Here is a 26,887-nt window from a genome sequence, read left to right on the forward strand (position 1 = left end):
ATGGCTGAATATTATAAAATATGTGGAAAGAGTAAGCAGTGCAATAAAAAATAAAATAAAATTGTGTCAACACAACGAGATAGGTGTCATTTTTGCGAGGCTATTTTTAATCTGAATGAGCTGTGCTGCTGGCAATGTTTTTCAAAGACTGATGGGCTATTGTCTCACTCCGTGACAACCTACTATACATAGGTAGTGAGGTCTGGTTCTTACCTCAGTAAGGTGAGGGTTGGGGTTGAAGCCACACTGGTTGCACACCATGGAGCGGCACAGTGTGCAAGTGTTGAAGCTTGGCCTTTCATCAGCAGTGCCAGTCAGGTCGGCCGTTTTACAGACGGGGCACAGCTTGCTGCTGGGCATGGGTGCTATTTGAGGCACAGAATAAGGAGAGGTAGGGAAGCTGGCTCGGTCCGGGGACACCGAAGGGGACCTCCCAGTCCGGCTGCCACCCACGTCCACATGCAGGTTCTTCCTGGACACGTGACCGTGGCCCTGCTCCCCGTAGGATGGGGCAGACTGCGGGGTGTCATGGCAGGCCAGCCTGTCCCCTGTCCCTTGACTGGTGTGGACTCCTGATTTAGGTCCCTGGTCTGATGCAGCTGGCCTGGACGTAAACATACAAGGATCAGAGTTGTTGTATTTAGGATAATTATTTTTGACAAATTGCTTCTACACTACTATTTTATTCCATTTTAAAATGCACAGGGCATAATCGATGCTCAAACACAAGTTAATTACCCAAAACATACTGCCAAAACAACAAAGGACTTCATCACAGGTGAAAAGTGGATAATCTTAGACTGGCCAAGTCAACCACCGGACCTTAACCCAATAGAGCATGCATTTTACTTCCTGAAGAGGAGATTGAGTGGAGAAAACGCTAGAAACAAACAAGAACTGAAAGAGACCACATTAAAGTCCTGGAAACACATTTAAAATGAAGAAAGCAACAGTCTGGTGAAATCAATGAGTCGCAGGGTTGATGCACTTATTGCAAGTCAGGGTTATGTCACCAAATATTAAATGGTAGTCACTTTAAGGTCATTTAAAAATGTCCGTTGCAAACATTTTGCTTGCTTGAACTCTGTGAACCTGTCTGACTACAGTAGTTCCAACAAAGGTAACATAAAAGACAACAGTGATGCAGTGTCAATGTTTGTTGACTTTCTCTGTCTGTCCTTCGGGCATTAGTGGAATCCTCAAACAAGTATGGAGGAAGTGGCTTGTCATAACAACTTAGATATGATATTGTCATGGCCATCATCTTCAAAGGCATTTTCAGCATCAGTTCACCCTCCGTGGCCAGAGAAGAGAGGAGATAAAGACTGGAGTAAAAGAATTCAAAGAGAGCGTGTTAGCCACTCTGAGTCACTGTCACTGACTTGGCCCGCTGCACAACTGGAACTCTTTACAAACCATCACTGCTCTGTTACATTCCAAACTGACAGGGTGACCACCACTCTGGTCTCTGCTCTGAGCTAAACTGGACTGGATGAAAAAGCTCAAACTCGTGACCGGCTATATATTGTGAGAGGAAATGGCATCTACATTTTGTATGTTCACAGACCTGGGTGACTTGTGATTTACATTACTTATGAGTAGTTCCTCCTTAAGTTGTTCAATGTTTTGATGGCTGCTGTCAGGGCTTTCATGTTCTTCCAACCAAGTTGTTATGGTTATGGATTTTTCCCAAGCACAGAATTGTCCAAAATGTCTTGGTAAAATGACATAATTAAGACTCGGAGGGAACTAATGATTGTAGCCAAGTGTGGAGAGTATATGTGTTTGACGAAAATCCAGGATCAGTACGATTTTTGTATAGCCTTCCCCCTGTCACATGTAGGTTAAGTGGCGCTTGGCAATCAGAGTGCACCGCAAAAGCATTTGACCAGTAAAAATTAAAGAAGGTATAAATGCAAGGAAGCAATGAAAAGATTTATTCCATCCATCAGCAAATGGGAATCCACAGAGGAAAACATTCCATTTTTATGTCTATAGTTTTATGTCTACGGTTTGACAAATTGCTTCATCACAAAGTGCTTACTGGGAGTTTTGTAAAATGCCACTCTTGTAATGGGAGTCATTAATGAAATGTTCTCTTGTCTGGAAGCAGAAAGACACTTCTTTGCACGGTCTCACGATGGTGATGATACATTTTTGTATGTACAGCATCGTACCTGTGCATTTAGTACGCAAGATGGGAAGAATGATCACACGTTTACAAGTTGCTTCATAAAATGATTGGAAGCCAAGCCATCAGCCCACAGAGAGTGAAACAGCCACCCCAACCACTCAAAAGACTCAAAACACTTTGATGAAAGCCTAATGCATTTTTCTGGTTGAATGCATTAGAATTATTCTACCACTATCAAATTTACATCTTCACGCCCACATACTGTATTGTATTACGTGTTGTTTGTGCCAAGAAAGAGCCATTATATTACTTTGAAAGGATGGAAAAAAAAGAGAGAATTATAGCCTGCCAGTTGATGGACCTTACAAAAGGCACTTGTAGGTTCAGACCATTAGTGGAGCTCAGCATTAACTCGGAGCGCAGCAATCCATTTTTACAACAATGAGGCTAGACATGAAATCCTTCAAATATATATTTTTTAAAGGACAAGATATTTTCAAGATAATCTTATTATAGTGCCTCCAAATAATGCAGATGATATGAATACAATTAACCTGTTTTACAATGAAAAATGACCTGAGGCAAAGACGGATTAATAAAGACAGAGATAAACATGAAGCCAGAATAACACTTGAGCAAGTTTCAAACGATTCAACATTTATAGTTTCCAAATTATACAAAGCCCTTATTTACTATTAAGAGTCTACACAAGACAAGGCTCCTTAAAGATTTGACAATGCTAACGCTGAGGTTTCTTCACCTATAACTGCTATCGAACTAGCTCGCTCAGCTAAAAAGAGCAATTTTACGTCGCAGCGTATGTTTCTCATCTGCCTTCCACACCACAAATCGAATTACCTCTTAAATGTGACTCAAACGAACTGCATAGTGCTCTAAATCTGCGTGACTAACAGAGGGGTGGAAATAATTAGTAGCGAGTGTGATTTACCACCACCGAGTGCATTGTGGGATTTGTAGTTTGTATTGCCGACCGACTTGCCAGTTCTGAGGAAATAAAATTCAAATACATTTTAAATACAGTGCTACTTTTACTATAAGCGTTTCCAATGAATGTTAATGTGCAATCCAGGGCCAACAATCATGTCATTATAGCAGGACATGGCTTCCAAATGCTCTTTTATATTTTTCTGCAGTGTCATACGAGGTGTGTCTGAAGAATCCGGGAGCTGGGTAACGAAAGATATATCCATCCATCCATCCATTATCTGATCCGCTGATCCTCACGAGAGTTGCGGGCGTGCTGGAGCCTATCTTCGCTGTCTATCCTAGCGGGGTACAACCTGAACTGGTTGTACAAAAGATATTTCAAACCTAAAACAAGTTTCACCCTTCATTGTGGTCCAGACGATCGACCAATGCGCTAAGCATCTGACAGGTGCCAACACCTTGGCAGAGAAGGTTGGGAAAATGTGTTAGACTCCAGGAGGAATTACTTCCAAGGGGAAATCTTGTAGTTTACAGTTTAGATTTGAAATAAACCTTTTGTGGCAACAGTCCTGGTAATTTTCTGACACAAGTTGTAGAGGATGTGGCACTTACACAACCTAACATTGAACAGCAACAGTTTGAAATACATTACATTAAGTGATTTTTTAATTACCTCATGTGACATCATGTTGGTGTTTTTTTAAATCGTGAATGCGCTGGCATCTCTGAGATGATAGGGAGCATCCTGTCGCATCTGCTCACACAATTTTTTTCAGTACTGTTTGGTCAAAAATAGTTACATTTGCCAGTAGACAGTTGGAAAAAAATTCAGCTTTGGCGGCAGCTCAGTTTCTGTAACTATATGAGCTAAACCATCTGCAATCTAAAATTACCAAAAACACATTTGGAAGAATGTGTTTTAAGCATAAAATATGACTTTGGAAATAAACCATGCCTTCCACGGGCTTATTTTGAAGCTATTACATAATATTCTTGATCTCTTTGGCAGGCATCTATTCTCTGTCCGCATATTGTCATTAATAATAACTGCTTTTGCATTATTTGAGTTGTGAGTACCATTTGGCTGGAGGACAGTGCTTTCATGGCGCGAGTTTAAATTAAATATGAGGCTGCACAGTTTGAACATTGTGACTTGGAATAAGACCACAACCATAATTGTTGTTCTCAAACTATAACCTTGCTTTTAATTTGTAACTAAACATAGCACATAGGTGTCAAACTCAGGTCCTGGAGGGCCGCTGTCCTGCATGTTTTCCAAGTCTCCTTGAGTCCCTGTTGCAGCACACCTGATTCAAATGATCAGATCATCACCAAGCTCTGCGGAAGCCTGACAATGAACCTGTTCATTTGAATCAGTGTTGCAACAGGGAGACTTGGAAAACATGCAGGACAGCGGCCCTTCAGGACCTGAGTTTGACATAGAGCATACATTGACTTAGATTCTTATATGTTATTTTTAATGGATTCCAGTGAACTGCGTGGGTGTGCGACGTCACTGTTTGACATCTAATTTGTTCTTATTCCATATTAAATATAATGTTCAGTGAAAATGTGTCAGATGCTAAATCTGTCATCATGAAAACCTTCCCAGGTGTGATGCCAATTTCTGATATAAGATTTCAACATTGCTGGAAGCCTGAGAAGTAAACTACTGCCGATCGATAGCATTTGTTCTCACTTGGGTGACAGGCCCAGCTGACTTAGAGCAAGAGGAAGGGTACACGCTGGACTGGCCAATCACAATGGCACAACTATTCACATTCATACTGACATCTATGAAGTGCAAGTGCAAATCAAGCGTCTTCAATGAACTTAACATTCATGTTTGCATGAAAACCGCGCAAGCATGTGGAGAACATGCAAACCCCACACAGGATCAAATTTGAACCATGAACTTCAAAACTGTTTATGCTTTACCTTCTCTATTTCCACGGTTATCATCACATCTTGTCTTCTTTTTCCAGCAGTTCGGAATTGTCGCCCTGTACGCGGTGGGCCTTTAAGCCTGCTTTTTCCCCCCAAAGCTATGCACGTGCGCAAAACATTATTAAAGGTATCTGCCTTACTCTGCACTTTAATATTAATAGCTATGAAAGACCAGGGAATTCCAAGCCATCTCAAAGGATGAAATGCAAGTGTGTCATTGCAGTCCTATTGATGTGTCTGTTAGGTAATATCCGATTTTGTAAGCAATGGTAATCTCTCCTGCACACCCACAAAAACTAGGATACTATGCATGATCAAACATGAATAATAATGGATATGCTTATTTAAGAACTACTGTGCAGTCATTGTGTATTTCATGAGAGAACATAAAACCATTCTTCCTTATTCCTGCGCATTGGTGGTAAACAATTCCCACTGGATGCATAATGATTTGGAGTGTGATCTGATGGATTCGCCGGCCTTGGCTCAACAACGATGCTGTCAGACTTGTACATTTGTCATCTTACACAGCAACGACACAAGGATCCAGACGTTGCCTCACCAGGCGAGGTAGAGTTCTCGGAATGACTTTGACGTTGAATGGAAAATAATGCCGACGTGTGTCCGGGAATTGAATGAAATTGAACGCTCGCTCTTACTCGCAATTTCTTCACACCTTAGCCGAGATCACTTGCTCAAATGTCGCTCGTTCATTCATGATACTAGTGAAGCCCGAGGACAAGCGCCGTGGAAAGGGGCGTACAAATGCCCCCATGATCACCGTACTGCATTTACGTTGTATTGATGTTCATAGCGAAAGAGCCTGCATGCTAGCATGTTAGCGATGGCGAGTAAGCGTGTGGTAGAGAGAAAGACGGCGAATTTGATGTCAGGATGGCGAGTTGCGTCGATAAGGATATTGGGATAAATAATTGAGCACCCATTCAAGTCTACATCTCCATTCGCAGTCGCTCGGTGCTCCATCTACAGGATACGCAAGCCACTCCACGCCGCTCAACCTCCCTCGTATCTGGCGACACTTTACTCGCTCGGTCGGCTACCTGTTAATCCCCGGGCCGGGTCCAGAGCCACTTCCTCCGGCAGGCGCTCCATTGCTCGGCTTGATGAGCTGTCCAGAGTCCGCTGGTGCTGAAATGGAAACCGGAGCACCCGCAGCGGGAACGGCGCATGGGCCGCCTTGTCCCGCCTGTCCCTCCCCTTCCATGCTCGCTTCGTTCCCCATTGTCTCGGGAAAGGTTCGGAGGGAGAGAAACGATGTCGTATACGGTTCTTCGGCTTCGGGAAGAACTCGTATAAAAGTCAGTGGTGCTCCCCTTCCGCCATCATCGCCTACAATTCAGCATCCCGCACAGAGCACGCGCGCAGGCGGACAGAGCGCGGGGGCGCGCTGACGCAATGGGTGGGAACGTGAGTGCCTTGTACGTGCGCGTTCACGAGACTCTTATTTTAGGCCACACGCAAATAGCTCTTGAGCTCTTGGTGGCACATGACCGGAGTCCACCGAGACATTCGCAAGGCAGACTTTTACGCACTATTCGTTCTTTCGTGCAAATGTTTCAAATCAAGGATGTAGAACTATTTATTTCGCGGGTCACAAATGGTTTCTCATATGACTTTGAAACAATGCAATGTAAATATAATCGACTCGACGGTTAATTGGTTTTCACAGTAGAAGCCAAGGAATCTTTGTTCTACTGCCGTATTTTTGAAGGGGCTTCATAAAAAAAAAATGTCTGCAATTTGTGTCAATATTATGAAAAGGGAAGACACCTAAGAAACATTAAGTAGATGAACATGATGTGTTAGAAAAACAAATAAAAAAATCTTACCGTGACAATCCATCCATCTCTGCTTGGTCTATTTTTTATGCTGATTGTTATCACAAGCAAGTGATGTAACAGTAGAGTATAACTCTGGTTAGCACACAGACATCTGTTTCACTGAAAATACACGACTTTAACTTTGCATCAGTCTGAGAGCCATTATGAAAGATTATTCTGTGAGTACTCAAATTTACTGGGGCGAAATCTGGAAGGGGTAGCACTGAGCAACAGCAGTATTAAGCAATGTAACACAATGTAAAAACTGCACTTTCAACACACACAAAATTATTATAATTCATACATGTACAGTATTAGAAAACAAAAACAAAAGGAGCTAAAATGATTATCAGGGATTGGAAATGTATAGTGTGTGGACCACAGAGCCCACAAGAACATTTGATCTGTCAAGCATTTCTAAAAATGAATAAAAACCCAGAGGAGTGAAAATCATAATAAAATGTAAAAATCCAAAATGTTTAATAAGAGCAATACCAATAATGTCAAGCTCACTTGTGACCCACCTGAGGATACGCGCAAAAGAAAATGGATAGATGGGTCATAAATAAATAAGTATAATCCTTACTCACCAGTTTCTATCATTGTCAAAAAATAATGAATCTGGAAAAGAAAACACTGTTTGAATTGACTTTATTGCAGTATGAAATGGCAAGCACAATGGCAGTAACACTTTGAGCTCAGGGAGTTCCTGCTGAGCACCGTAAACATATAAATATGTACAAGACACACACATGCAATTTAATTATTACGCCACTCTGAGATCTCTTTTAGGTTAAAAAGAATAACAAGAGATTATTTAACTTTTACAGAAGATTGAAGAAAAAAATATCGCGGGTTGAGAACGGTTGTCCCAAACAGGTAACCTTCATTATTAAAACTCTCCAAGAGGAATGTGATTTTTAAAATTGGTGTGTTTGATCAGTGATATAGCATTTGGTTAGCAGATGTAACTTTATGATATACAGACACCGAATAATTTATAATTTGGGAAGAAAAGAAAAAATCTTGAATATGCTGACCATGAGTCTGTATACAGAGAAAACATCCAAAAACATTAAATATCGCATGACCAAAGAGCATTGTAGTTCACTAAATACATTTCCTTTGATTCCGTATTTACAAATGGTAAATATCAGTATACAATAGCACTAAAAAGATTTACACACATGATTGTAAAAAAAAAAAAAAAAAAAAAAAAATGAGCAAACAATTTGGTCAGTTTCATGAAAACAACAATGCTGGGACTAAAACGCCACAATGAACCGGTGTCATGATGAGGTTCATGGGCGTGGCGATTTCTGTTTAACCATGATGATTACGAATGATCCTGACAGCCACGCGTTACTTTAGTGAGACGATATGACTTCTTAAAATTACTGCCGCTTGGCCTTGTAAGGTCGCGAGCGTTTCCTGCGATCGGGCTTCCTCTGTTTGTGCAGGCGGCCGATACTCACTCCCTGCCGGCGACGAACCGAAATGTTCTGCTCCACAAGGCTGGCTAGCATCCCTGCAGAGTACAACCAACGTAGAATTAAAATACACGGCGGAAGGTTGCGATAGAACTCGTGTTGTTTTTCGTATATGCAAATTCTTTGCAAATAATCATTAGTGCTGTTATTTTAGGATATGGTAATACTGTAAGGCAAGTAGCAACATTCACATGAGAAGCCCTTTTATTTTTGGGATACCACAGCAGTACATGTGTATTGACTAGGATGTAGATCAATTGCCGGTCACCTGACAATGCGAGGTCTGTCAAATATTTAGAAAGGAAGGAAAATGAGGCTAACGATAAGACGGCATTGGGGAAAAGAGAGGACAATATTTACCTTCTTGGGCCAGCATAGATATAAAGGTGCAAATGAACTCATCGTAATTATGGGTCCTTCTCTGATCGTCAATCTGCAGACAGGAAGATAAACATTTTGATGAGAATTCAATCCGAAGTGCCAGCCAAAATTACACTCAAGTGGTTGGGAGTATATTCAACCCACTTTGTATTTCTTTCTTTTTTCGATTTCCTCCTTTAGATACACTTCATAATTGGCAATGTCTGCCTCTACACACTTGAGAAGTGCAAGCAACTCCTGCAATTGACAGAATGGTGTCTTAATTATGTGACTGCTCTACACACACGGAAGAAGTTGTCATTTTTGGACTTACTTTGGGTGAGTACTTATCCCCCGGGGGCTTTCTGTCGGCAGCAGGCTCGATAGCATCGAGCTTTTCCTTGCTAGGTTTCACATCTTCCCCATCTTTGTTCTCCTCCTCCTCCTCCTCTTTCTTCACATCCACAGATGGTCCCTTGTCTTTCTCGGTTGTTGTTTCCTTCTCCGCTTGATCATTATCCTTTACCATCTCAGGATTGCAAGGCGACTTAATAGCATCTGCAGCCAATTCGGCTTTAAGGCCCCCAAAAAATAATAATTAATCAACACAAGTTCAAATGCGGTTCTACGTACTTTGAACAATATCAGCCCCAACATGCCTGGCAGGATAATTAAGAAGTAAGGACAATAGATGAAGAGAGAATATATACTTGTGAGTATATATTTTTTATGCTCTGTTTGAATGTGTTGCTGCTCGATTACTTTAAAAGAGTGACAATCAGCATGAAGCAAGCACGTTTTGAAATAATCTGGACATACAGTATAGAAAAGTAAATCTGATGATCTAAACTGCAGTGAGGTGCGTGGATACTCACCAGATGGTGGAAGAGAATAGATGATTCCGTCCTCCAGGAGATGTAGCAGGGTCACACTGACAGACGGACCCAGTTCTCTTACAGCACGATTGTGTCGGGAGTCTAGTCGAAGCAACTCGTCTTCTCCGAACAGCACGCGTGACAGATGGGATGCTACGGGACTCGATGGACGTGTAGCGGCCTGTGAGCGTGCGGGTGAGCGAAGCGGCGAGTTGAAGGCGCTGCCGATCTCCGAGGCCGTGTCGGTGCTCTCGTTGCTGGGTGTGGGGGAGGGCTGCGAAGCGGATGTGATGCAAATGCCGCCGGTGCGGCCTTCGGTGCGCACAGACAGCGGTGTGTTGAGGGCATCTTTTTTTTGGGCCTCCTTCTTTAGTTTTTCAGCTAAGACACTGAGGGCAACCTGGCTTTCCATTCCAGTTACGACTCTTCCTGTTCGTGATCGCAGACTGGCCTTCCGTCTAAATCTTGAAAAAAAAAAAAGAACAGTTCAAAAGTGAAATGTTGTAAATCAAGGAGTCAAAAGACTCGCTGCTATGGTGAGGAGGAATAAATCATCAGGAAACTAACCTCGTTGCTGCTCCTGCAGATGGTGTGACTTCCTCCTCATCCTCATAGTCATCTTCATCTTCAGAGTATGCTGGTCGTGCAGGTGCCAGCACTCGAGAACGTCCCACACCGGCAGCAAGATCCTCCTCTTCCTGTCAATCAAAGTATCTTCATTTCTCAAAACGTTTGCAGCAGCTGAAGTCCTTTCAACGCATGAGAGATCGCTTTTATAAAGAACTAATGGATTTCCTAACAGGAGGCATGACCGTTGTTATGTCCTGTAAGTGGCAGTATAACTGAGGTTTTTAACCAACATCAGCGGTCTTTTTTTTTTTAAATACTTGATCTGTCATTCGGATTCACACCAAAATCGAATCATTCTATCCTTTTTCCATGTGTCACAAAAGCATTGAGATTCATTGAAAATAACGAGCAGTGTTTGCTGCAAACATACAAACAAAGGCAGGGAACATTATAATCTCCCTCTGAGCATTCTCCTGAAGACCAAGCTGTTTGCAGGACTACAAAAAAAAATGCATGCCATTTATTTGCTCTCAATTATACAGACCTGTTACTGTTCCATACTGGCAAAAGGTGAGCGTGCATTAAAGATTCAAGAGTTGGCCCCCCCACCCTCTCCCCTCACCTGCATCGGTGACTTGGCATAGTTGTGATTGTCGAGGAAGGCAGGCAAGCGTTGAACGATGGGGTTGGTGACTTGCTGTGAGCCTCCTCCGGGTGTTTTTCCTGTGGCCTTAGTGTTTCCTGGAGGAATGGGGCCAGCTTTAGATTTCCCTCCTGACTCATCTATAAAGGAGACAGTCTTTTATTTAAAAATCCGCCTTTTTGGGAGACATAAAACTACTGGCAAGAATAGAAGAATATGCACCAGGGTTAGCTTGATCAGCCCCTTGGGATGTTGCTAGCTCCGTGTCTGCTTCTTTCTTGATTGAATTGGTGTTGCCGTCAAGCGTGGGCGAGTCCTGCTGCTTTTTGTCATGGACAAGCTCAGGTTGGGTGAGTCGGATCATCTGCACACACAACAAATTTGTTATTTTCTTAGACAAAAACATGGTTTTTATCACAAAGACTAAGAGAAGAATTATTTGTTCATGGTACATCATGACTCCAATTTAAAAAAAAGAACAATGTGGCAGTTTGATCCACGATTCGAGTTTTCTTTATGAATAAATATAACATAGCATAAATAAATCATTATTAATATGTATAGTAATGATTATTATATTAATGTATTTATTGGTTTCTACTCATTACAGTTGCAATGTATATAATTTATTAATAGATACATTTGTCAAGTCGATGGCGCCTGTGTTTTCCTCCATGCTCCACTTAAAATTATTTTGGATGATGTCTTTGAAGCTGCATTAACATGTTTGCCGTGACTTGGGGGGTGTTCTTTGAAGCAGGCTAACGAAATGCTCCTTAAATGAGCTCTGGCGGAGGGGTGTGTGTGTGGGGGGGGGGGGGGGGCTTAGTTGGTCCTAATTTTCAAGGTTATTAGTTGTGCTTGTAACTTGTATGTTTCTTCCTTTTGTCTACTCTCCTCACATAGTTGAACAGAACCAGCATTAGTGGTAAGGCGATGCACGGCAGCTTTATTTATATAGCACATTTAAAACACAAGGCACCTCAATGCGCTTCACACAAGCAAAGACACAAGGCCAACTAGCATTTACAAGGTGGTGGTGGTAGCCACAGTTTTGCTCACTCCAGTCACATGACATGCGTATGGAGCAGGATAACTGAAAGTAGTATTGCAATTTTCAGTTTTAATACGGCATAGTTGGAGCCCTATCTGGGCCCAGAATGTCTATTTCCTACCTTCTGTAGACCTTCCAAAATAGTCTGTCGATTCTTCTTTAAAACCTCCAGTTTGGACTCGTACTTCATCCTACGGTCCGGCACCACTGCCATCAAGTTGAAGCGGATGTCATGATATGGCTCACTGAGAATGAGAGGAGCACAGGGGCTGACAGTGAAGGTAGGGGGACGCTATTTGGAATGACTGGTTCAACACTCACCCAGCAGTAGCCAGACCGATCCTCTCCATGATGACCCGTCGAGCTTTATCCGTCCATTCCTCCTCCTCTCCCCATGGCCCTAAGAGTTCAGCAAACAACATTAAACATTGTTATTTACGATGTTCAAAGTGCAAGATTCTGCAAATCAGTGAGCAAACACATGTACAGAAGCATCCAATCTTACCGTGGTCAATAGGGTAGGCCTTGAGGCCATCAAGCTCAAAGAGGCGATCTTTGATGGGGACATAGCTCACAAAGTGGAAAGCCTCCATAGTTCGAACTGCACTAATACCATTCTGTTTCTCCGGCAGGTGCCGAGGTTCCGGTCTCCATAGAAACAGAGAGAGAGTTTTTTTCTCAAGAAAAAAAATGATTTCCAACACAGGATGGAATCATTAACAAAATGTAATGGTACCCTACCTGGCATGGCTGTTATGTGCTCTGGCCAGCTCAGGAGCATTTCCAATGGCATAACCTTTACTCTGCAAAATAGATGGCATTTTAAACTTGCATGGACCTTGGCGAGAGCATTCATGCTGTCCATTATGTTCACCAGGGTCTCTCCAATTATTCTCAGGGCCATGATTGAGGATTAATTGTGCTGCTGGGATTTCCCCAAGTCCTTAAATATGTCATGTAGGAAAAGAGGAGACTCACAAAGGTACTAGGAGTAGGAAAAAAATGTAATCAACATATTCTACAACGAAGCTTTAACCGAGGAGTAGTCTCTAATACACTAATGATGCCACAGATTCCATATTGGGCATTTATAGCTGACGTGCACATGAACTCTTTCAATCACATTCAATGACAATCTAATGCCCCGAAGATTGTAGGGCTTTTATTATTTATTGCTTATTTATTATGTGTCTGTTCTAATGCTACAGCACAATTGTGTTTCACTTTAGACAGCTGCTATGCTGGAACAACAGAAGAAATTGTCTCCTTGAAGAAAAGTAATAAGTGAGGATGTCATCTATGGGAAATAAAGCTCTTCCCTTCAAAGTTGTCCAGCCTTGAAACAAATCTGACCGTTTCCATTCCCCAAAATGCACTGGTTTTATAGCCTCACAAATCAAATCTAAAGAAATTATTAATATTGTACATTTTTCTCAGAGATGCTTATGCCAGAAAACGCTTACCTCTGGGCTGAAGCCTTTTGTGAAAGCTTTCATGCGACTCAGGGTGGTGCCAAGCTCGACACCACTGCAATTCAAAAGCACACTCAGCAAGGCATGAGTGGCACATGAATTTGGTATCAGCTAAAGAGAAAAATTACAGCAAGTAAGCATTCAGATGTTTTTCTCACTATGCCATCATGAATCTTTTTCAGGTCCATGATCAATTGAGTACCTGATGTGCAAAGAACATATCATTAACTATCTCCTCATCGATGACAGAAGTTTCATCCACTAAAGTATTAACTTTCCTCCTGGATCGACGCTCCTCAATCCACTTAAACAGAAAGATGAAGCCATAGACTGGGCTGGAAAAGACAATGAAGCATTCCTCAAATGTTCAGATTTACAGAAGATATAGGTAAATTGTCGGTATACGGGGGTGTCAGAGAAGTTCCAGGACCGGTTTCACAAACTACAATCTATGAGTTTTCCCCAGCAATGTGGGCCAGATGATTAACCAGCAAGTGTACAAGGAAAGTCTGCAGCGAATGCTTCCTCCAGTGCACATGAAGAGCCAGGAATCTTGGCAGAACAATTTGTAGCTGCTTCACCATGACAAAGCACCTACTCACAATGCTCATTGTGAGTATCCGATGGTTCCTGACTGAGCAGAAACTCACCGACCAGGCTCAGTGTGATTTTCATCCTCTTTCTTAAGCTTAAGGAGGACATCAAGGGGACCTGTTATGAAGATGTTAATGACATCAAGTTGGATGTGATGACAGCGTTTTGGAGGATCCAAGAAGAATTCTTCCAGAAGTGCATGGTGTGGTAGAGAAGGCTGGGAAAATGCTTTAAAACTCCAGGGAGAATACTTTGGATAGATCTTTTGTGACTCGAGTCCTGGAACCTTGGTGCCGTACGTCATATTAGCATTACGGGTAGGTCTCAGCGAGAACATATTTTTCTCATTGTACTGATTAACCTTTACCGATCACGTACCTTTGACACTTGCTTTGAAGGTCATATATTTCTTCGACCTGTACGCCTTTAACACCTGCAGAAAAGGGAAAACAACTCATTAAATTCCTTTTCCAGGAAGGAATGAGATGGTTTTGTTGCAATAATGTTCTTTATTATGATTCATAAGGTTTGTTTGTACTACTCACCAAAATCTTCAACTAGCAAAGTGAACAATCCTAATAATAGGGAAAATACGTAGTTAACTCAGCGTTTGATAACTTCCATGACAGAAATCCAGAAAGCCCAAACATCCATTATGTGTACTGCAGTGATGATGAATGAGCAAAAGAAAGCACGATTGCTCCCCAAAGGCATGGTAAATAAACTGCACACAACAAACTGTACATGGCTGATATATAGGTGTCTCCGTAGCATAATAAGAATGGAGAGAAGCAGCTTCAATGAGTAATTATTGAACGCTAGCTGTAGTAACGTTACCGTGAATCTGTTGAAATAACTCACCTGGGTCGCTCTCGAGCTCCAGCCACCCTTTGTTCATGTTTGCGTTTGCACTCAGTGCGCACTACCATTTAAGCGGTTTTATTGTCCGTATCCACCGACGAAGAAGTAGTACTGTTGAACGCGCCGATCCATTCACCAAAGAAGCTGAAGATAAACACAAAAGACAAGAATCGGCCGCCTACAAATTGCGTCATCAACAACCGACGGGTTGTTCGCAGAGATACACAAAAAATACAGTATAACATTTTTTTAAATCGAATTAGAAGAGACAGAGAAATACTAAACTAAAAACCGTCACGTAGAAAACAATGCGGTTCGTTCAAGAAATATAACTCACACAAATAACGGAATACTTCATCCTCAATGAAAGGATTTAGTTTATTGTCGGAACATTGCTTCGGCGGGTGCAACACTTGAAGGAAGGAAAACACTGTAACACTGGGGAAAATTGGAAATGAGGGGAGGCGTTTATCGCTTTATTTTCACAATTAGCCAGCAAACAAATTGATCGGTCCCCTTGTGCATTAACGTCGACATTTCCAGAAGCGCGCAACGCACATGCTCGTACGGTATGTTGCTAAAATATACAATGATTGGAATGTTAGCGCATCTAGTTAGCCGAGAGTGTTAGCATATAAGTGATGTCGACTAACGTTAGCTGCCCGAGCGTAACACACAGCACAAATACATTCTCACTGCCACATTGAAAAATGAAGCCGCTTTTTTAAGCAAACGAATTTTCCTGTCAAATAAAGGTGAATATTATACTGCTTAATTGAATGCGAATAGTTGAGGGCGGGGGCTGTAATTGCGTGTGTTGTTTTATAAGTAGCTAGCGTATTGGTCTGCTGCTGGAGGCAGGAAACAATTGGACTGTAGTTAAATTATAGCAGCAGGTAGGTGCAGCGAGTGTGGTTCTGCGGTTTCATGACCTATCGATGCTGTAGGTGTATATTTCAGCTAGCTGTTTATGCATCCCTTATTCAAACGGAATCGTGAAAGTTGCCATCAGTGATTAGTTCATCCATTTATATTTTTATTAATTTGACGATCCGTGGGCCGAATATTATGGTATTATACTGACGTTATGGTTAACGTGTGTAATTTAGCCGGAAGTTAGACCAAATGTCAAATAATTATGTCACTCCACACGTCTGGGAAATTAAAATACTGTGAAATTAAAATTTCTAAATCTGAATCCGCAAATTTCTGACCCCTTTCATCCTTTATGGTCAGCTTTGTCATTTGAACCTTTAATATCCAGTCACTGGGTATACATTGTTGACAGTGTTTTATGTTATTTGTTTGTTTTGTGTTTGTTTTTAGGACCCCTGATGAAGGTGTGCAGGTAATAGTTTGAGAGCCCGTAAGACGCCATGTCTGAAGAGGCCATTTCAGAAAGTGACCTGGAGGCTAGCCTTAACAGTGAAGAGGATTTTCAGGAAAATGATGAAGAGGAAGACAATGGCGATACGGATGAGGGAGAGGAGGATGAGGAGGAAGAGGAGGAGGGGGATGATGATGAGGATGAAGACTTTGGAGATGATGACGAACACAGTTTGGGTGAGTGTTTTCTATTTCTCGTGATCTCATGGGTAGCATGAATGGAAGTATAGTAGATGTCCTCATTAATGAAAGCATGTCACACAAAAATAAGTACTGTTTAAATCAGACTCAGTCAAGGTAAAACTAATATTCTGTTCTCTTCAAAGATAAACCAGCTAGTGCGCACAGCAGGAATGAAAAATCTCAAGAAAGTCGGGACTCCACCTCAGCTACCTCGGAGCCACCGTCACAGCCTGAATCCCAACCGTCGTCGAGGGCGCCCTCCAGACCAACCTCTCGCTCTCAACTTCCGAGCAGCCCTGGCAAATCAAGTCAGAGCAAAACACATTCCAGCAAATCAAAGAAACAAAAGGCTTCGAAACTAACCAAACCTTTCAAGCCTTCAAAACGACCCAAACCCTCCAAGCCTGCCAAACCTGCACACATGAGGAAAAATATCAGGTGCGTATGTGTTTTACACTTCCTAATGTTGCGGTTCTTCACATCCCCCACCCCCTCCAAAACATACATATCAGTGCACAAAATGACCAGTGATCAGTTCCACATAAAATCACAAAACCAACAAATCACAAATTTCACATAAAATTGGGGGGGGGGGGGGGGGGGCTGAATGGAACAGTCACTTTGGCCTGACAGAGATAAGTTCAGGAATGCTGACTTGACTTCACCTTGGCAAATAACACTCTCCTATTATGTTCGGAGCAAAATCTTGTACTTTTCTTTGTTTATGTCTATGTCAAAGATACTTTGTAACAAACAGTACAGTATAAATCAGCATGTATTGTATTAGTATCACGCCAAAAAGCAGAGAGTGTTGTTGTTATGAAGAGTTGTACAAAAGTTGTTTAAATCTTCAATTAGTATTATGATCTTACTACTTCTTAAACCAAATACGTTATTGTTTGACTCCAACAGAAAGCTACTGAACGAGGACCAGCTGGAGGCTGGAACCAAAGCTGCTCAACAGGAAGAGATGGAGAGACGGAAGCGTTTGGAGCAACAGAGGAAAGACTTCCCTACACCAGCTCCAACTTTATTAGAGTCGCACCTAGGTTCATGGCTATTTTCCAGTCATTAAATAACTGTTTATCATTGTTCAGAGAACTTAAATAAGACTAAGACGATGCATTTTTGATGATCATCATTCCAACAGTGGACCCAACTTCCTTTTTGGGAGAGATGTCTCACTTGGTCCCCGCTCTTCTCGGCAAGCAGGATGTGATCTGCCTGGACAGCAGCGGTGATGAAGATGAAAACATGGAACCAAAACTCCCAGAGCTTGCAATGCGAGATGGTAATGGAGATCATAGGTCTTGGTGCTCTCTAATTGTGCCCTCAACTCTATTACCTCACTTTAATAAAAAAAACAGTCCACCTCAAATAGACCAATTGGCTAGTATCTAGAAAAATGCTAATAAAATCATTTTATTTTAATGACGCTGTCTACAACTTAATAAATAAATGCCCCTGTGCACTATTGGGGGAAATATGGTAGATGCGGCAGCCCCTTATGCTCTGTTTATTGATGGCACAGATATAATTGAACTCAGCTCTGGGGACGAGGACGCCCTGCAGATAAGCAGTGAGTCGGGCGATGAGGAGGATGACGGTGGCCCTGCCGGCACAGAGGAGAGCAGTGGAGCGCACATCAATGATGCTCTGAACTTGCCTGATGCCCAGGGCCGCGTGCTGGTTAATATTAACCACCCCGCGGAGGAGAAGGACATTTATCTAGCGCCACAGCTGGCCAAGGCTGTCAAACCCCACCAGGTATGTCCACAGTGTGCTTTCTTCATCAGCTGCCAAAAAGCCCAATGCGCTTCCTCTCGGGGTGTCAATGTGACATTTTTCGACTCATCTATTCCCTAGATTGGCGGCATCAGGTTTCTGTATGATAACCTGATTGAGTCTCTGGAGCGTTACAAGAGCAGCAGTGGTTTTGGTTGCATCCTCGCTCACAGCATGGGACTTGGCAAGACACTGCAGGTCATTTCCTTCATTGATATCCTGCTGCGGAATACTGAGGCTCACACTGTCTTGGCTATTGTTCCTGTGAGTAATCAGAGTCCATATTGTCTGTTCATGTTTTCATTTCAACGTGTTTGCACTCATTTTTTTCCTGTCTTGAGTTATCTATACTGTATTGAATTATATAACTCAGTACAAATCGAATATTTTCTTCCACTTTTGTCAACCTGACAACCTATCCAGATCCGCACCAAAATAAAATGGTTTCTTTCTTAACCCATGCCACGCCCCTCCACAATATTTATTGTCTCATTTTCTTGCTGTTGCATAACTCTGCTCTACACACCTGCCCAATCACATATTTTTCCTACCTTCAGGATAGTTAGACATTACTTCAGTACTTGTATTGCTCCAACTCCTCTCTGATCTCTTTGTTTTTCTCATTTTAGGTGAACACACTTCAGAACTGGCTAGCAGAATTTAACCTGTGGCTTCCACCACAGGAAGTGCTTTCCTCCGAGACCGACCCCACGTTGTTTACTGGACGTACATTCAAAGTTCAAATCCTGAACGATGAGCACAGGTACGTTGCACACCACAATACACATAAATTGGCCCGTGTCAAATGTTTGAAATGTTTAGCATCTTCAATGTGTGTCCCACAGAAACACGACAGCTCGGGCAAAGGTGGTGGAGGACTGGAGCCAAAATGGAGGCGTGTTGCTGATGGGCTATGAGATGTACCGCCTCCTAACAATGAAGAAGAGTTTTGTTACTGGCAAAAAGAAAAAATCAAAGAAGCCCATGGGGCCTGTCATCATTGATCTAGATGAGGAAGATAGACAACAAGAACTCATGAAAGGTGAGCAAAACTCTTCAGTATAGAATACTACCGCCAATGTGTGATTAATATACAAGTGCAAACAAATATTTATGCTTGTGTCATTATTCTTCTTCTTATTATTATTTTTTTAAGGTATTGAAAAATCCATTCTACGACCTGGGCCAGACGTGGTGATCTGTGACGAAGGCCATCGCATTAAGAACTATCATGCCAGCACGTCACAGGCTCTGAAGAATATCCGTTCGAGGCGCCGAGTGGTTCTGACAGGTTACCCATTACAGAACAATCTCATTGAATACTGGTGCATGGTGGATTTTGTTCGGCCGGACTTCTTAGGCACACGCCAGGAGTTCAGCAATATGTTTGAGCGCCCCATTCTGAACGGGCAATGTATGGACAGCACGCCTCACGATGTTCGCTTGATGCGTTACCGTAGCCATGTGCTGCACAGCTTGTTGGAGGGCTTTGTCCAGAGGTGAGCAGGGTTCCATTAATTGTCTATTTTTAGAAGAAAAATAACTCCGACCCACATTAATTGTTCTGATTTTTTTTTTTCTGCTTGATAGGCGAGGCCATGATGTTCTGCAACACCAGCTTCCCATTAAGATGGAGCATGTGATCTTGGTCCGGCTATCTCCGATACAGAAAGCACTCTATACTGAGTTTATGAATCGCTTCAGAGAGGCAGGAAACAATGGTTGGCTTGGTCTGAACCCGCTCAAGGCCTTTTGTGTATGCTGCAAGGTAAGACTTGAAAATCAGAAATTTCTCCCAATGTGGCACGTAGGATTGCATTGTACGCCCTTCATCAATAAAACTGTGTTTTTCCATCTTCACGCTAGATCTGGAATCACCCGGACGTGCTTTTTGAAACTGTACAGAAAGAGAATCAGGCAAACGAGCAGGATCTGGACCTCGACGACATCGCCGGCGGTCCCAAAGGAAAAGTGTCAGACTCCAACAACAGCAAAGCCAACAACATTCCGCCGCTGCTCAATCCCTCTCAGGATCGAAGCAATCAAGTCATTACTTATGAATGGGTATGATGTGACCCTCTTAACCATTCGCTGCAGCAGTGACCGCTTTAAAAAAAAAACTCCCAATGGTCATTTACAAGCTCTCGACGATATTGAGCTTCTTTCTTTCACAGGCAAAAGAACTCATGTCAAACTACCAGATAGGACTTCTGGAACACTCAGCCAAAATGGTGCTACTCTTTCATTTGATTGACGAGAGCGTCAGAAGAGGAGACAAGATTTTGGTCTTCAGGTAAGTCGCTTTGGTGTTTGTTAAATCAAACACCAATCGGCCACGAAGCAGTTTTGTTCTGTAAGATTTGAAAAGAAAATGTATGGCATGTCTTGGAGCTTAAGCGAGCAGCCACGTGTGCTAGTTAGTCATATACTGTACATGTAACGCATTCCTTAAATAGTGTCCACAGCTCACTCACTTTTTCCGATATCTCCTCCTGCATTGCCAGTCAAAGTTTGTCCACCCTGACAGTCATTGAGGACTTCTTATCAAAGAGACCCATTCCATCACAAGACACCGCCGAGTCTCAGAACCCCAACTGGGTTCGCAATCACAATTATTATCGTAAGTTCTGTTCTCTGAGAATGTATTGTGCATAAAATTAGAATTTTAAAAAATGTACGCACCATAATGAATCTTTGAACAAAACCATTTCTAAACGGTTGACTGCAAATGTATGTAAACATGCTGTCAGGCTGCTGAATAAAAAATGGCAACAATAATATTAATAATAATTAAATGATGTGGAAAACAACTGTAAATAGGACTGCGATTTATCCATTTTGTATTTATATTGCACTTAATTGAACGGTGTTTGTTTGTTTTTTCTTCTTCTTTCTGCCTACATTCTTGCTGCTGGAGGCTGTAAATTTCCCCAGTGTGGGACAAATAAAGGATATCTTATCTTATCTTATCTTATTACGTACAACTGAACTGTACTCAAAAATGTACCCTACTGGATTAAAAGAAAAGTTGGAGCCAGTGTAACATAATGCACACTTTGAACATTTCATTCAGTGATCCATTTGATTACCACTCAAGGGGAACCTGCATATCACACTTTGAGAAGCACTGAACTTGGAGGGTGGGGGGTGAGTAACTGCCGTTAGACTGTAAAAAAAAAAAAAACGTGTCTTTGTTTAGGACTGGATGGGAGCACATCATCTTCAGAAAGAGAGCGCCTGATCAATCAGTTTAATGACCCGGAGAACACCAAATCGTTCCTCTTCCTGCTGTCTACCAGGTGTGTGTGTCACATTCTTCCTGCATCATTTCCCTAAGCTCCTTCCTTCCGCCCACTGACAGGCACTAAAACCTGTACATCTTTGCACCAACTTTTGTCCTTCTGCCAGAGCGGGTTGCCTGGGTGTGAATCTCATTGGAGCGAACCGTGTTGTTGTGTTCGACGCCTCCTGGAACCCGTGTCATGACGCCCAGGCCGTGTGTCGGGTGTACCGCTACGGTCAAAAGAAACCCTGTTACATTTACCGGCTGGTTTGTGACTTTACCTTGGAGAAGAAGATTTATGACAGACAGGTCTCCAAACAGAGCATGTCCGGTAAGAAATTGAAATTGATTTCCATGCTCGGAGAGTAACTTACTTGAAACACAGACCTCCCCGTGCATTGCAGACCGCGTCGTGGATGACCTGAACCCGGCGCTGAACTTTACCCGAAAGGAAGTGGAGTCACTGTTGCATTTTGTCGAAGAGGAACCTGAAGCAAGCAAGATCAATCTGAGGGCTTTGGAAGATGAGCCAGTCATATATGCAGCCTGTCAGCTTTACCCACACCTCATCACCAAAGTACAATGACTATTTTATGAATGATGAGCTGATATACTGCACGGTGTGTGTGATGCATTGAGAAGATGTCTTTCTTTCCATTTGTGCACACAGCAACCTTTCCAACATGAATCTCTGTTAGTGGACCGGAAGGAATCCAAACTGACCAAAGCGGAGAAGAGAGCGGCCAAAAAAAGCTACGAGGATGAAAAACGAGCTTCCGTGCCCTACTCTCGACCTTCCTATGCCCCTTATTATCCAACCGGCAACCACGCGCTCGCAAACATATCTGCATTCAGTCAACGTGGCTGGTGGGTTTCAAGTCAGTCTTTGATTGCATTTAATGTCATCTGACTAGCAGTTCTCAAACGCGGCGGCTTGCTTTGCCGCGCTTAGCGCAGTCATAGTCAGCTGATCAGCTCATTCATTTCAATGTTGCTATTTGCAGGCGTCCAATGGCCCGGCCTGACGACAAGCCAGTAGCAAGTGTGAGGCCCATCCAGTCGACCCCAATCCCCATGATGCCTCGCCAGGTTGTCATGGGCATGGCGGGGGGCAGCTCTCCTGGCAGTTTACCAGTCAATTTCCTGCAGAAGGCTGGAGTTTACGTTCAGCGGATTGTCACCACAACAGGTACCGTGTCTTGTTTTACAATCTATTATCATACTGACAAAAAAAATAAAGGGCAAGTGAGGTGCAGGTATTCTTGTTGTTCACTTTGGGTCAACACCCTCACTTTCCACTCTAACATCTTTAACTTTGAGTGTGTGTGGCTTTAAAAAGGTAGTGCCTGGCCTGCTAAGTGGCTGTCTCTATCCTTCACCTATTATGATATGTTCTAATTAGCAGAATTAGGCTGTTATTGAATGCGTTAGCATATTTGTTGTGGCGTGTCAGTTCATTCTGCTTTGCAGGAGACACAATGCACTTTACTTTTTCTTTTTTAAATGACACCAGATTTTGGACATTTTAGGTCTTGTATTTCCTCCACCATCGCGTGGAGCGTGAATGTGCAGTAATGTTAGTCAATGCAGAAAACTGATCACTGCAAAGCTTCGAGGCAGAGATTTTGCATTGAACTTTTTTGTATTCAAATGTTTGAGATATTCAATGACTCACTTTGGCCCTAATATGTATTCTCATGTTCCACGTCTTTCCATCTGTAGACATCTTCATCCCAGGAGCCAACAGTACAACAGATGTCCAAGCTCGGATTCGCGCTGGCGAGAGCATCCATGTCATCAGAGGATCTAAAGGTAGATGCAATTCATTCTTTAGTCATTAAATGTGTACTGAGTCCATCATCAGGCGTTTTCTTGTCCACAGGTACTTACATCAGGACAAATGATGGAAGAATTTTTGCAATTAGATCTGGAAAAATCAGTAGACCATCCGCCGCGGGCACCGCTGTTTCAAGAGGTACAAATGCATCTTGATTTATTGTTGTAATTAAACTACGGGTTCCATCTGTCATCATTCTGTGTGGAGGGAGGCGAGTGGGGTTGTTTTTGCGCCAGTGGCTGAATTCATATTTTCCTCATGTTTACTGATGGGGTTGTTATTTTGCAAAATGTCACCTTGGTAATGCAGCATAGCCACAGTGATGCATTGTGGTGGCACCATCATGCTTTTGGGCTCATTTTTCTTCCCCCCGGAATTGGAGCTTTAGGATGGAGAGACTTCTAAATGAACACTTCCAAAGTCAGTTTGGTGCCCAAACCTTCAGCATGACAATGATTCCAAGCATACATGCAAATCAAAAGAATATGAACATAAAGAAATAACGTGAGGTGACCAAAAGTGGCCTATGCACAAAAGATGCCCTTACAATCTGACATTTGGTGATTTGTCACATCATCAACAGACACAGTTGCTGTTGTATTGCAAGTACCATCTTAAAAAAAACAGAGCACTCCGAGTGTCACCACACGTAATATTCTTACAAATTACAGTGACATTATGCAGTTTGAACATGAACACTGCGCCTCAATGTGGGGAAAATTGCACAAAGTTAAATTCGGAACTGTACTTGGGCAATGATTCTTTCACGTACCACTAGGGTGAGCCCGAATACCACCAGTGATACCAGAATCATTGCCCCCAAGTCAAAGCCAAGAGTTGTCAGAACGGTGGCTAATATCTTAAAAAAAAACTGGAGTTGCATCACTAGTATCTCCAAAAAAAAAGTTAATTTTTAATGGTGTGTATGTCCCTCTCCTCTACAGATAGCCAGCGTTCTGCGATCCATCCACTCAGCAATGGCTGCGCCTCCCCCGGGGAACAACTGCAGCACTCACCCGAAGTTGACATGGAGCACCAGTCCTCGTCTCCCTTGAGCTCCGAGATTCTCCGCGAGCTCAGCCACTACACGGCGTCCACCAGCGACGCCACCGGCGGCGCGGGGAACGAACTCTCCTCCCCGTTGGATGCGTCCGTCACAGCTGCGGGAGATGGCCGCAGTCTGATTCCGGACCTCCGCTCACCACTCAACGACGACCTCCTGACTTCGGGCTTAGAGACGCAAGGGGTGAAACGCAGGCATACTGAAAGTCAAAGCGCCATGGCCAAACGGACTCTGGCTACATCGCATTTCCCCGGCTTGTCCATGAACTCCAGTGGGCTCAGTTTTCCACCAGTGGGTCTGAACTCTCCTTCGCTTTTAGGGAGCCTGGGACATATGACTCACCCTCTTCTGATGGGTGGAAGCGGTGGACCTTCATTCCTTCAGGCACCAGGACAAACACTGGCAGACCTGCAAACCATGTTCCCTTCCGCACCGGGCAACGGACAACTTCCTCCCCCTTGCGCATCAGCTCTATCAACCGCCCACTCTTCGTCCTCCAACACCATCCCCATATCGTCAGCATCATCATCATCCGCAACGACTTCCTCACTGGCATCAGGTTCTCTGCCACCATACTTGATGAGCCCCAATGTGACGGGGCTGCTTTCGTCAGGCTTCCCTCTCAACTACAGCCAGTCCCTGCTCCCAGAACCCCGGATGTTCCCCGGCCCTCTCCTCGCCGGGTCAGCTGGTTTCCACACGGTAAACTCTGCTTCAAATGCGTCCGGCTTCCTCTCCCATTTCAACAATCCCACATGCAGCCTGTTTGGGTCGGCTCTGACCCAACCGGACAGGTATCAGAGTGCGGAGAACGGAGGCGATAGTTCCGATGATGATGTCATAGAGGTGACTGGACACTGAAAACTCACACAGGGGCTGTTCGATACAAATGTTAATCATGGCTGATTGGACTGGGGTGCGATTCGACAAATAATGTTTTTTCTGCTAAAAACAACCCTGACTCATGTGAATTGTGTATATCCTCATTGTTTCTGATAAACATCTTCATTTCAATATTCCATGATGTTCATTTTTTGGCCATTCATTTAGTTGATTGCATTCCTTGTGCCAACAGCGACGCAGAGACATATTTCCCTGATCAATAGGGGAATCCTCATGCACTTTTAAAAATGTTATTAAGTCAGTAACACATTTTTATGCTGAATAAAACTGTCTTGTTGGGTTTGCTGTGAAATGGAGCAAGTATTTGTAGCAGCACTCACCGGCCGAATTCCCGACAGATTTTATTTCACACCGCGCAAAATTCATTACGCTCACCGTGGCCACGGACTAATTTCACAACCCAAACATTAAAAAAATATCAATAAATAAAAATCCACTGGAATATTTGAGTCTGCCAAAAAGTGAAGCACCCCATTTGGAAAAGAGATTGTGGTTCCGTGACTCATTACAAAACTGTAGATATCTGTATATAGCAGTTATTCTCATTGTTTATATTTCAACTTAAATTCATTTGAACGTGTAGGGAGGTGTATAACTATGGCATACAGGAAGATAACAGTTGCATTGTTTTGCTACAGTTTTGGGAGGGGTCACTCCCCCTCCCTTTTAACACTCAAATGAATGTATCTTAACTTGCCCTCAAGTGACACACTCTGTGTTCTGTCATTTTTAGCCTTAAATAACACAAAGAGGTCTTGGGTGTCCAGATTTTAACTTGGTACGTGCTCTTTTTTTTTTTACTTAGTTACCATTGTGATTTGAAATGTGAACATGCTCTTGTTTCCTAAAACAAGAACCGATCAAGTCAAAGTAACACTCAGCCACTCAAACGTTTCCCATCGTGGTCCGAGTATTTATTGAATGTCTACGTCTGCATCAGAACATTCACACTCGCGCCCACGAGTGACTGCGGCCGGGCTGGCCAGGTGGCGCCGTGGGCTTTGCCACCAAACCAGTTGCAACTGCCTCCTGTGTTAGTAGTTATGTCAGTGGTGTGTTTAGATCTTTGCTGCTCTCGAGCCTTGTGTTTTGTTTTTGTTTTTTTTGTATTGACGCCACACTGATGTTTCGACTTAGGAATCTGTTGAGTCGATGGTTTTATTGGCCTTTAGAAAACAAAAAAAAAAAACAGGAGAGCATGAGACTAAACAGCATAACCTGTAAAAAGTTTCCAGTAGACTGGTGGAGACATCTTTTTTGCTGTATGGTTTTTCTTCAGCCTGTCTTGGAATCTTGTAAAGTGGCTCTGAAAGGCTGATTATGGAAAAGATGCAGATCCCATGTCTATATTTGTACTCTTGTTAGAATTTGAAGTGGGTTATCATTGTTCTATGTTTAACTCTGTTGTTTCATGTCCAGTGGGGTCATTTTTATGGATTGGATATTTAATTTTTTTAATTACTTTTTATAATTTGATCACATGTTCTTTCAATAGTAGCTTCTCTCATTTCAGTATATGTAGTTTCTGAAATGTATTTATTATTTTTTTTTATTACCTTCTGTTCACTTAAATGGCGGATCCATGCCATGTAGACAAAAGCAGAAAAGGACCATGTTATTAATGTTATTTTAAAAATAAAACACTTCTATTGCATGAC

At 42.7% G+C, this 26,887-nt stretch overlaps 3 protein-coding genes across 4 annotated transcripts in view; 1 reads left to right on the forward strand and 2 right to left on the reverse strand.

Moving 5' to 3' along the window:
• The window catches only part of bsnb (bassoon (presynaptic cytomatrix protein) b), a 53,997-nt gene extending 47,634 nt beyond the window's left edge, over nt 1–6,363 (reverse strand). The window contains exons 1-2 of the mRNA XM_086117408.1: nt 6,091–6,363; nt 214–604 (exon numbers count right to left, since the gene is read on the reverse strand). Coding sequence (XP_085973534.1) covers nt 214–604; nt 6,091–6,272 — 573 coding nt within the window. The 5' untranslated portion in view covers nt 6,273–6,363. The remainder of the gene's footprint in view (nt 1–213; nt 605–6,090) is intronic.
• Nucleotides 6,364–7,504: 1,141 nt separating this feature from the next.
• Nucleotides 7,505–15,006, reverse strand: bap1 (BRCA1 associated deubiquitinase 1). Its single transcript, XM_086118563.1, has 17 exons — nt 14,790–15,006; nt 14,474–14,503; nt 14,307–14,361; nt 13,537–13,669; nt 13,326–13,445; nt 12,604–12,665; nt 12,368–12,510; nt 12,184–12,262; nt 11,984–12,107; nt 11,031–11,172; nt 10,788–10,948; nt 10,163–10,293; nt 9,596–10,059; nt 9,055–9,293; nt 8,886–8,978; nt 8,721–8,793; nt 7,505–8,398 (listed from the first exon to the last, which is right to left on the reverse strand). The coding sequence occupies exons 1-17, from the start codon at nt 14,824–14,826 to the stop codon at nt 8,265–8,267; spliced, it is 2,220 nt and encodes a 739-aa protein (XP_085974689.1). The 5' UTR covers nt 14,827–15,006; the 3' UTR covers nt 7,505–8,264.
• Nucleotides 15,007–15,218: 212 nt separating this feature from the next.
• On the forward strand, nt 15,219–26,883 carry rad54l2 (RAD54 like 2). 2 transcript variants are annotated; one of them, XM_086117900.1, is made up of 22 exons: nt 15,219–15,358; nt 16,116–16,352; nt 16,502–16,796; nt 17,271–17,407; nt 17,509–17,649; nt 17,890–18,125; nt 18,225–18,407; nt 18,773–18,906; nt 18,989–19,185; nt 19,300–19,642; nt 19,734–19,911; nt 20,010–20,207; nt 20,318–20,436; nt 20,648–20,763; nt 21,343–21,442; nt 21,552–21,757; nt 21,831–22,003; nt 22,097–22,293; nt 22,431–22,615; nt 23,149–23,238; nt 23,309–23,401; nt 24,208–26,883. In XM_086117900.1, the coding sequence occupies exons 2-22, from the start codon at nt 16,166–16,168 to the stop codon at nt 25,185–25,187; spliced, it is 4,488 nt and encodes a 1,495-aa protein (XP_085974026.1). In that variant the 5' UTR covers nt 15,219–15,358; nt 16,116–16,165; the 3' UTR covers nt 25,188–26,883. The 2 variants fall into 2 exon arrangements, with proteins under 2 accessions (XP_085974026.1, XP_085974027.1); XM_086117901.1 differs by lacking the exon at nt 15,219–15,358 and adding an exon at nt 15,387–15,544.
• Nucleotides 26,884–26,887: the final 4 nt, after the last annotated feature.

This window comes from Hippocampus guttulatus, chromosome 8 (genome assembly GCF_054856545.1).
Source record: "Hippocampus guttulatus isolate MCC_2025c chromosome 8, RoL_Hgut_1.0, whole genome shotgun sequence".
In the NCBI taxonomy this organism is placed as follows: domain Eukaryota; kingdom Metazoa; phylum Chordata; class Actinopteri; order Syngnathiformes; family Syngnathidae; genus Hippocampus; species Hippocampus guttulatus.

Coding starts and splice junctions, on each gene's coding strand:
- bap1 (XM_086118563.1), bottom strand. CDS start 14,826: ATGAACAAAGGGTGGCTGGAGCTCGAGAGCGACCCAG. Junction 13,670..14,306: donor CTTCAAAGCAAGTGTCAAAG/GTACGTGATCGG, acceptor TGTCTTTTCCAG/CCCAGTCTATGGCTTCATCT. Junction 12,108..12,183: donor ATCGGTCTGGCTACTGCTGG/GTGAGTGTTGAA, acceptor TCTCATTCTCAG/TGAGCCATATCATGACATCC.
- rad54l2 (XM_086117900.1), top strand. CDS start 16,166: ATGTCTGAAGAGGCCATTTCAGAAAGTGACCTGGAGGCTAGCCTTAAC. Junction 18,907..18,988: donor ATCCTGAACGATGAGCACAG/GTACGTTGCACA, acceptor TGTGTCCCACAG/AAACACGACAGCTCGGGCAA. Junction 22,294..22,430: donor GCATTCAGTCAACGTGGCTG/GTGGGTTTCAAG, acceptor TGCTATTTGCAG/GCGTCCAATGGCCCGGCCTG.